The 10,441-nt window shown below is 34.6% G+C and overlaps 1 protein-coding gene and 1 long non-coding RNA gene across 2 annotated transcripts; one reads left to right on the plus strand and one right to left on the minus strand.

Annotated features, from left to right (window-relative positions):
* Positions 1–404: 404 nt before the first annotated feature.
* On the plus strand, positions 405–10,089 carry ecm1b (extracellular matrix protein 1b). Its single transcript, XM_051131397.1, has 11 exons — positions 405–622; positions 936–983; positions 2,215–2,235; positions 2,430–2,486; positions 2,599–2,667; positions 2,865–3,130; positions 4,066–4,274; positions 7,986–8,253; positions 8,544–8,761; positions 9,414–9,501; positions 9,695–10,089. Exons 1-11 carry the CDS (start codon positions 553–555, stop codon positions 9,860–9,862), a joined length of 1,482 nt encoding a protein of 493 aa, XP_050987354.1. The 5' UTR covers positions 405–552; the 3' UTR covers positions 9,863–10,089.
* On the minus strand, positions 5,039–8,094 carry LOC127178492 (uncharacterized). Its single transcript, XR_007829404.1, has 2 exons — positions 7,958–8,094; positions 5,039–5,875 (listed from the first exon to the last, which is right to left on the minus strand). It is a non-coding gene; the product is annotated as an uncharacterized LOC127178492 (long non-coding RNA).
* Positions 10,090–10,441: the final 352 nt, after the last annotated feature.

A 10,441-nucleotide genomic window follows, 5' to 3' on the forward strand; every position in this document is an offset into this window, starting at 1 on the left:
AGGTTTTGATGCTGGTTTAAGCTGGTCCTTAGCTGGTTTAAACTGGTCCTTTGCTGGTTTATGCTGGTCAAGGACCAGCATGAACCAGCTAAGGACCAGCTTAAACCAGCATCAAAACTTACCTAACCAGCATTCCAGCATCAATACATATGTACCAGCATATGCTGGGTTTTTTTCACCAGGGTTGAGTGTATTTTTTGACAGTAAACTCTGCCCTCGTTTTCGTCCTCATCCATCTGACTTTTTATTTTCGTGGTTAGGCTGGTAGAGAACAGGGCATGTACTGGTAGGCTAAAAAAAAAAAAAAAAAACAGACAGAAGGAGTTGAAGTGTGTCAGAAGTGTGTCAGCAAGTACGCAAAAGCAGAAGGTGGTCCTCCTCCTCCTCCTCCTCCTCCTCCTCCCCATGATCTCCTCCTGAACTGGCTCATGTACAGGAGGGTTTGTCTTTAAAAGCTGAAGAGCAGAACGGTGAACACACGGTCAGCGGCTCCGCGTCTGATACACTTCAACTTCACCCGAAAAGTGTTTGACTGAGGGCACATCACCAACCATGAGTTCTTCACGAGCCTTGGGACTTTATTTGACGCTTTTACTCGCTCTTCTGTGCTATGCATCGGAAGGTAAATGCAACTTTTAGGCCTGCGTCACGCTGATGTTTTCATGTTGTTTGCAGGCATTTGTTCGCTTTTGCATATTATATATCTTATGAATAGGAGTTATGAGAAGGAATATAATATGTGGCGTTCACGATAGTATAGAAATGATTTGTTCTTTATTTATGTCATGTTTTGTAAGGCAGTGTTTGTTTTTAGTCAGATCTTTTCAGTCGATACCAGAGTTACGTAAAAACATGCGTGCAGATGTTGTGGATGTGATCCAAGATTTTTTTCCCTCCCCACTAATAACTAATGCCAGTGTGTCCTAATTTTCCAGATTTTCCCATCCAAAGGGAAGTTACTGACGAAGTGGTTGATCATGAAGGTCTGTTTGTATTGTTTTCATTTTCGACTTTATACCATAATCACGCCGCCATAGTTTTTATGAATAGCCTATAATGAAATAATATGTGTTATTGTAAATGTCTGCACGACAGCGATTCGTCTGCAAATATTTACACTACCAGTCAAAAGTTTTTAATTTTTTTTTTTTATAAAAATGTTATTTAAAGTAATTCAAACGCCTGCATTTATTTGATTCAAAATACAGCAAAAGCAGTAATATTGTGAAATATTTTGGATATTTAAAATAATCACTTCCTATCTGAATATATTTTAAAATGATCATTTATTCCTGTTATCAAAGCAAAATTTTCAGCATCATTACTCCAGTCTTCAGTCACATGATCCTCAGAAATCATTCTAATATGCTGATTTGCTGTTTTTTTTATTATCAGAAACATTTATTATTTTTATTTAGCAATATTTAAAATGATTTCAGTATAATTTTGTGACTTTTTGTACTATTAGAAACATTTTTCTTTAAAATCATGAATAAATTTTTTTGACAGAAATCAAAACATATTCAAATACATTTATTATTTTAAAAAGATTTCTATTTTAGAAAATAAATTTTAAATAGTTTTTCTGTACTTTTTTGCTGAAAATCTTACTGTTAAGAAACTTTTGACTGGTAGTGTGTTGTTCTAAAAAGCATCAAACCTTTGCGAATCACACCGATTGAAAGCTGCTGTGGTCGCACTTCTGTTTTTTCGCAGGCATGCATTCTGAAATTTTGCATAAAATTTCCCCACACAAATTTCACAACAAGTTCAATTTAAGTGGATGATGCTCGACTACCTTCATACATTGCTACACTATTGTCAGTAGTAGACAGTGGACCTTTTTTGCCAACTAAATTTCAGTCATTTGAATGCACTTTAAAGCAACTGAGATTTTGCAGCCTCCTTTCAAACCGTTCTGTTATCAGCCATCATTGCTCTGTTTGGGTTTTCTGGTTCTCCAGGTGATAAAAAGCAGAGGAATATCCCAGCCCTCATCCAATTAAATTTAACGACCAGAACAGTATAAAATTATTTTGCTCAGAATAATAATTTTAAATAAATTGTTAAATAAAAAAAAAAAATCAGATTTTGTCTAAAATGTTTTTTTTTTTTTTTTTTTTTTACTAATTGTAAGCCATGCTTGTGTCAGAAGCCTGACCTGATTGTTTTTTTGTTTTGTTTTTTCCCCTTTTTTTTCTTTTTGGTTTGCAGACTTTCCACTTACCCGTGAAGGTACGGTCATGATCAGTGATTTGACTTGTGTCTTGATTTGTTAAAATGAATGTGTTGACTTAAGAGGCAAAACATATTATTTGCATCTGTAGCTGTGAATTATTACCACAAAAATGACCAACTAATAAAGTAAAATAAAAGGCATTTTTTAAATATGTAAAGCAAGAGTTTACACTTTCTGTGTCTGATTTCAGTGCTGGACTCTTTGATGTTGCAGAGACCAATCATCCCTAACGTTGCCAAACTGTTTGGTAAGTGATCATTTGCTGTTTCCATTGTGTGTTTCTCAATGACAAGTCGATTGATTTGTTGGATGGTGTTTTACACCCTTTCCTGAGCTTCCTTTCCTTTCCTTTCCTTTAGCTAATGCAGATTTTTCAAGAAGGACCCCAAGTGAAAACTCAAACTTTCACCCTGAGAGTGAACAATTAGGTACAGTTGCATGCTATAATGTGTTTTTATGTGGGAGCTGAGATTCAGAGCTGAATTCAAGTGAGCTTTAGTTGAACCTTTTATACGTTTACATAAAGTGCTGTTCCATAGTGTTCAATTTTAAAATTGAAATGTTCAAAATCTTTGGTTTTAATTGTTGTTTCTGAATTTTTAAAATCGTTCATCTGCCTCATAAGGTCGCCCAGTTATTAAGCCTCGCTCCATGAGACCCGTGACGGAACCAGAGGTTGATTTTCCCCCAGCCTTCCCAACTGCAAGCAACCTGCAAGATATCTTGCGGTTTAGCAAAGCCCCGGTCCGGTACCCTAAGGACATGTTTCCTGAGAGTGGCTTTGGCCGTCAGGTTCGACAGGCTGATGCTGTCAATCAACTCCAGTCCTGGTACAGTGTCTGCTCTGCCGTTGGAACACAGGAAGAGCAAATCTGTTGTGCTCAACAAGCGGTGAGAGTCTTGACATTATTATACCTTCTAATGGTAGGTGTAGCTTTCACAAGACAATATTCAGAGGACCTTTTAAGTTCATATGTACCTCTGGTACTTCTGTTGTAATAGAAATAATATATAAAGTCATATTTTGTTAAGCATTTTAATTACAATTTTTAACATAATTAATTTGGATAAACAATTTATATCATTCATTTTAAGATTTTTTTTAAACGTTTTTAAAAAAAATGAAAAAGGGGGTTTTACTGATGTATTTTATCTTACAGAATAAATTAAAACATGAACATTTCCTCAGCTTGTGTTTATCACAAATTTCAACACATTTACTTTAGGACAATAGAATTGAAAGTGCTAAAATGCTAGCTTGTACTAACATGTCATCCCTGAAGCACTCCAAACTGGTTTCCCAAACATGCCTGTCATTTGTTGAGGCAGCGTTGCCCTTCGCAAACAAACAAAACAAAAAAACTGCAGTGTTATAGCACCACTGAGTCACAGTGTTTGTTCACGCTCACATCTGGTTTAAATGATCCCGTTCACATTACTAAAGCAGAGACCGCAGACTTAAGATTAACATTTCTACAGAAAGTACATTTCTTACTAGACTAATTTTCCTCTGCTTTCTTTTTGCAACTTACTGCATCTACATTGACTTTCATTTTTTGATGTAGCCGAGTTCTGTTGTTTACTTTGTCTTTATATGGACATTAAGCACTACTGAGGAAATATCTGCACTTTAGACAAAATCTCTCTTTGTTTGCATTTCACTATGTATTCTTTGGAGAGAAAGTATGCAAAATATTGGCAGTCTGAAATGGTCCAATGTCAAAGTTAACAGCTTTGACTGTTTGAGTTCTTTCATGACTGTTGTGGTCTCTTTTTCTCTGTTTTTCCTTTATTTATTTCTGATTATTGTCTTTCCAATCATTCAGTGGAAGAAGAGTCTGTCTGCCTACTGTGAGGGGGAATTCAGTATTAAGACCAGTCACTACTTCTGCTGCCATAAGACTGGGAGAGCCAGATGGAACTGTTTTGATAAGGAGGCTTCAGATTCTTCATATCAAGTCTCCTCTGAGGTCTCAAATGGCAGCACTCCACAAAAGATTCAAGGCTTCAAATATAACTCAAGCGCTTGCAAAGGGTAGGTTTCTACTGGCGTATATGCAGTAGGGATGTAATGATTCAGTTAAATGACGATGTGGTACGATTCACAATACTGATTTCATAATATGATTTTCTCACAATTGTTTTAAAAATGAGATTTAACACAAAATATAAATGAAAACGTCTTTTTTTTATATCTGAGACAAAGTGCTGCACTTTTCTTTGTGAAATTGAAATGTGTCAAACAGCAAAACTAAATTTACATTTTAAAACAAATCCTAAATCAAATAAATAAATCATACAAATAAAAGAAATCTCTTCAGGAAAACAAAGGTTGTCTTTCCATTTAAAAATTAGAGGCAATTCAAACTGTAATGCTCCACATATGCAGCATGAGCAGTTTTTGATTTAAATTAGATTGTAGAATTTTGAAATTTTAAGCAGAATGGTCTGACTTTAGCTTTGTGAAGCTATACAACATAAAACCTATCTGGATGACACAAAATCAACTGACAGGCTGAATGAGAGTGCAGATTCACTCTCTAACAGCAGGTGGCGTTTATGGAACACAAGCAATACAATTTTTACAATACAATTTAATATGCATTATACAGAGGCAAGATGAAAACAACATCTAAACTTTCCTTGATACATTCATATAAACCCCCAATTGTATCACGATTCACTAATTTTTTATGGACTTTCAGCCGCCATCATTACATCCCTAATATACAGTGTTTTTTGTTCAGTGAAGTTTTAGTGGGCATTTTTATTTTTTATTTTTTAAAAGGTGTCAAAATCAAATGTTTGTAATATTACCTGAATTCATTTTTACCATGCTTAAGGGTTTAACAACATATCAGTATTACAGGTATATATTTCTGTAAGCCATGATCTCACATTTATGTTTTCTAATGTCTCCCTATTCTTGTAGCTTTAAAAAGCCTCTAAAAGCCTTAAAATTGAAACTGTTTTAAGAATGATGTATTAGGCCTTTTTTCCCACAAACTGTAATGTTGACTTGAGCTGTGTTGTGTACCATTTTATTCTGTATTTGTAAATTGTAAAATGCATGCGCAGTATTTGGTAATGTTGAAGGTTTTTCATAGATATCAACTGGAGAAGTACATAGATGGTAATGGTAATGCATAAAACCTAGAATATGTAGGCACACACTCTTAGTGAAGAGTATCATACAATACGATTGAAGAAAAGGGAGGTGTTCTTCTATTCATTGAGCTTTACCACCCTGTGTAATTGAACTCTAGTAAATACTCTCAGTTTTGAACCTGTGGCTCCTGACTAGTTCTTCGAATCCTGTTGGACAGCAACATTGTTTACGCCACATAACAGATGGTCACTTCAAATGATGAAAAGACTGTTTAAACATTTACAAAAAATGCAAAATAAATTCTATACAAAATTGAGAACGAATGTGTTTTTTGTAATTGTTTAAGTAGTATTCTTTCTCTTCTGCTCTTGTTCTATAATGATATCTCTGACACAAAAAATGTGTTACATTTTAAAGATAATGATAAAGTTTAATGATAATTCACAAGTTCACGAGTTGACTGCCCATCCAGTCAAACCTGAGTCTCGGCTTGAGCGCTGCATTCGACCCTTCCATTGCGGTACTACCTAGAAGGAGAATCACAGAAATAGAGGAGATGGGATGGTGGAGGAATTGACGCTGGGACGGTGCAGTTCAAGTTGCTTATAGAGGCTTGTAATGTTGATTGACAGGACTGAATGATTAGGCTCCTTCACAACCTACGGTTGGAGCTTCATAATGATAAAAAGAAATAGATTAAAGACTACTAATGTGGCTACTACTGTAAATAGAAAGGCACATGAGCAATAATTTAGTTTTCCAGCTTATGTTTTTTATAATATCAAAATAATCAAAAACTTTTATTAGGAATAGTTCACCCAAAAATGAAAATTCTGCCATTAATTACTAATGCTCATTTTGTTCCAAACCCATAAGATCATTTATCTTCGGAACACGTTAAGATATTTTTGATGAAATCCAAGAGCTTTCTGACCCTGCATAGACAGTAACACAACTACCACATTCAAGGCCCAGAAAGTTAGTAAGGACATCGTAAAATAGTCCATGTGGTTCAAAATTAATTTTATGAAGCTACGAGAATACTACTTATGTGCAAAGAAAACAAAATTCTCATTCTTGTAGCTTCATAACATTAAGGTTGAACCACTGTTAATGTTACATGGATTGTTTTAATAATGTCCTTATTACCTTTCTTATGAACAGAAAATGTGTCAGTTGCATTGCTGTCTATGCAGGGTCAGAAAGCTCTTGAATTTCATCAAAACTCAATTTGTGTTCTGAATATGAAGTTCTTATGGGTTTGGGATGACAAGACATAATTTTAAGGTGTTTGGGGTGAACTATGCCTTTAATACAATGTAGTCAGTTAGACTCAGTAGTATTAAACATTTTTGTTTAATGCTGTTTAGCTGGTTAGATGTTAACCCATAAAGTACATTTTAAGATGACATGAGAACATTTTTACTGTAATGAAATTTTCTTAATGCAATAATAACAAAGTATGAGATCATCTTGGACAATGTTCTCTAATGTTTAGACCACATAATGTATCCTTTTAAGGAGATGGTTTAAAGGAAGTCCACTTTCAGAAAATTTTTTTTTTTTACAGATAATGTACTCACCGCCTTGTCATCCAAGATGTTCATGTCTTTATTTCTTAAGTCGTAAAATGTTTTTGAGGAAAACATTTCAGCATTTTTCTCCATAAAATACACTGTATGGTGCCCCGAGTTTGAACGTCCAAAATGCAGTTTAAATGCGGCCTCAAACGATCCCAAATGCGGTTGTAAACGATCCCAGCCGAGGAAGAAGTGTCTTATCTAGTGAAACGATCGGTTATTTTCATTAAAAAAAAAATAAAAAATATTTCAATACTTTTTTAATGTCAAATCTATTCTCAAATTAATTAATCTCAAATCTATTATTTTTATGAAAATAACCGATCGTTTCGCTAGATAAGACCCTTCTTCCTCGCGTTTGGGACCGTTTGAAGGTGCAAGTCGCACTTGCTCCCCCTCTTCAAAATTCACTTTCACATTTATTAACGGATTGGAATATACATTCGAATTTGGCAAACAAACAAACAAAATAGCTCATGTTTATCAAAACTAAAATGTTACTTGCACATTACGGTTATACGAGGCTTATAAACCATCTAGATTTCCAGCAATCCTTAATATGCTGCTGTATGATGTTGCTTAAGGTCCACAGTTATTAGACAAGATTCACTTAAATATTGTGCAAATAATTTGCAAAGATATCCACGGAATATAAAATGCTTTAACCTACTTTCAAAAGTATTTTATTTCAAATTCTTTTCAGCAGGTTTGTCAAATACTTTACCAGTCATAACTGTGTCATTGTACCAAATGATATTTTGACACCTTAAATTCTTAAAGAAATGATCAAAACTATAATGAAAAGTAGGTAAATGAATGGGAGAGGCGTTTTTTTTTTCTAGAGCAAAAAAAGTATGTCATCATCTCAACCCATAAAAAGAAGAAATTAGTCATCCTCAACACTGTGTCATTTTCTAATTGTAGGTGGTGATGTAGCAAATACTCATTCGTCCCACCATGAAAATGAGCACATTTAGGGTTGCAAATGAGACAGAGGAAAAGAAAAGTGAATAGAGAATGCATGAATACCTAAACTTGCTTAACGTCTACTCTCCAGGTCATCGGTGGCTTCTCCAAAAACTTCTCCACTTATGAAGCAGACCGAAGTTCTGTCCATCAGTTTTCCACCAGGCCGTCCCGATTCCTCCAACATAGCAAACATCTGCGCTCATCATAAGATCCGACCACGATACATGCCCAAGTGTCTTCCTCGCACTGGCTATGGCTGGCTGGTCCGTCAATCGAAGGCCATCAATGTCCTGGAGAGAGAATATAACCAGTGTTGTAAGGACAAAAAGAGTCAACAACGCTGTGCTGAAAAGAAGGTGAAGAAAAAAAAGTCACAATTTTAATTTACAATCTTGGAACCATTCTGAACTCATGAAAACCGTTCCAGATGAACTATTTAAAAAGAAAGTAAATCAAATAAATATGAATACAGAGGACTGTTATTAATCTTTACAGGGTTATAGCATACAAATATATTAACACATCAGAGCTAAGCAGTAAGTTAACCATTCCTTTAAGCTGAAAAGAAAAAACTGGCATCAGTTTTCTTATTAAACTGTTCATTTCTGTTGCTCAAGTAGTAATAACCTTGTTTTATCTATTTCAGTGGAAGAAAATTGTTGATAAGTTTTGCAAAGATGAGAAGAAATCCAAAGGACAGCAGTTTGAGTGTTGTGGGAAGAAGAAGGGAGAAGAGCAGTACTCCTGTTTTGCAGCTTCTGCTCCAGATCCACAATATAGATCCACTGGTGGAGCACTCAGCACTACTGCTGCTCCTCCAACCCTCGATACATTATGCGAGACACATACAGCTCTGCAGAGCATGTAAGACCCTCTTTATTCAAAATTGCATGTTTAAGTAATAAACTTACAACTCAAGGTGTCGGTAAGAATGTTTTGTTTGCCAAAGCATTTATTCGATCAAAAATACAGTACAAAACTACAAAATACAGAAGAGAATTTCTAGAATCTTCATTTGTTTTGTAACAATGTAAATCTTTTGGTCAATTTAAAGCATCCTTGCCAAATTATTAACTAATTAATATCAAGTATTAATTTCTTTTAAAAGTATTTTTATACTGGAATAGTCATGTGTTTCATACTGTGAGAATAATAGGATTTTCAGTTGTGTTGAGTAACACATGCCACTGTTTTCTTAAAATATTTCCATGATGCTGTTTTTGTGCTTTTATTATCTGTGTTTAGGTTTATCTATTTCCTTTCAGATATCAGTGACCATGAAAGCCAGTCAAAACAAAGATAGTTAAAAAAAAATATATGTATCTCACAGTTAACCTTGTGCATGGCAAAACACTGGTTCAAGGACAATAAATCCATAAAAATCCAAATATAAGTCTTTTAAGTCTTAGCTCATTTTTAGTTTTTCCAACATGCACTAAACTCTAGGTACTGGAAAATGAATATATTTAGAAATATTTCAAGAAATATTAACTGAAATCTTTTTTTTCACCCACAGGAAGGGTTTCCCATTTTCTATGGATCAAATGGTTGAACGGTGCTGCCCTCTAGTGTTACAAGAGAGACCTGAATGTATAAAGGCTGAGGTAAGGCCAAGCTTGTTGGATAATTTGCTCCTTATGCCCTATTTATGCCTGATAAAATCTGCTTAATAAATCTGAATGTAATTGTAAACACTCTCTGTTTAAGCTAAAGGATTAAAACAGCAATAATGCAAATTTTCTTTATCTTATCACTGGCTTACAGTCTTTATGTTAAAACTGTCTTATTTTCTTGTAGCTTGACAGGCACCTGAATGATATGTGTAAAGCAAAGGAGCTGGTGAAGCCTCATTGTTGTGCACCCAAAATCAAAAACCGTGTCAAATGTGCCACAAAACTGCTCCTGCGCTATATTGGCAAAGCAGATAAAGACAGAAGGAAGAATACCTGCCCGCAGCTTCTGTAGGTCTAAGCCAGACCGAGTCCCTGATAATGTGTATCATTTTTTACAGAGCACAGACATTTCAATATATGCACACTTGAGTTGAAACAAATCTGTACCGCTTTTTGTTCTTTTAACATGCGTATTATATGCACCACTATTTGTTCATGTCTTTTAATATGCATATTGTCTTTCATGCAGTTTTCTTGCACAATGTCTTAGTGATTATTGTTTTTTTTTTTTTTTTGAAAGCAGAACTGCTTGGACAGTTCAAAATGTTGTGTTTACATTGTTTTCCCTCTGTTCCCACAAATCTAACAAATTACATTAAATAATAAAATACATAAACAAAAAGTCTTGTGTGATTCTATGTTGTTCTCACACATCATTTACATTTCCAGCATGAGCACAAGCACAAATAATACACTATAGATAGATAGATGGACATACATTCACACAAGAGTCTACTATAATAAATTATAATTTTAAAAAAAAAAAAATGTTTTTCTTATATTTCAGATATAAACAGTTTGACATAAACAGATTTGGGAGGCCAGCTTAACCAGCTTAAACCAACCATCATAGGATCTTTTTTTCAGCAGG

Source organism: Labeo rohita, chromosome 16 (genome assembly GCF_022985175.1).
Source record: "Labeo rohita strain BAU-BD-2019 chromosome 16, IGBB_LRoh.1.0, whole genome shotgun sequence".
Taxonomy (NCBI): domain Eukaryota; kingdom Metazoa; phylum Chordata; class Actinopteri; order Cypriniformes; family Cyprinidae; genus Labeo; species Labeo rohita.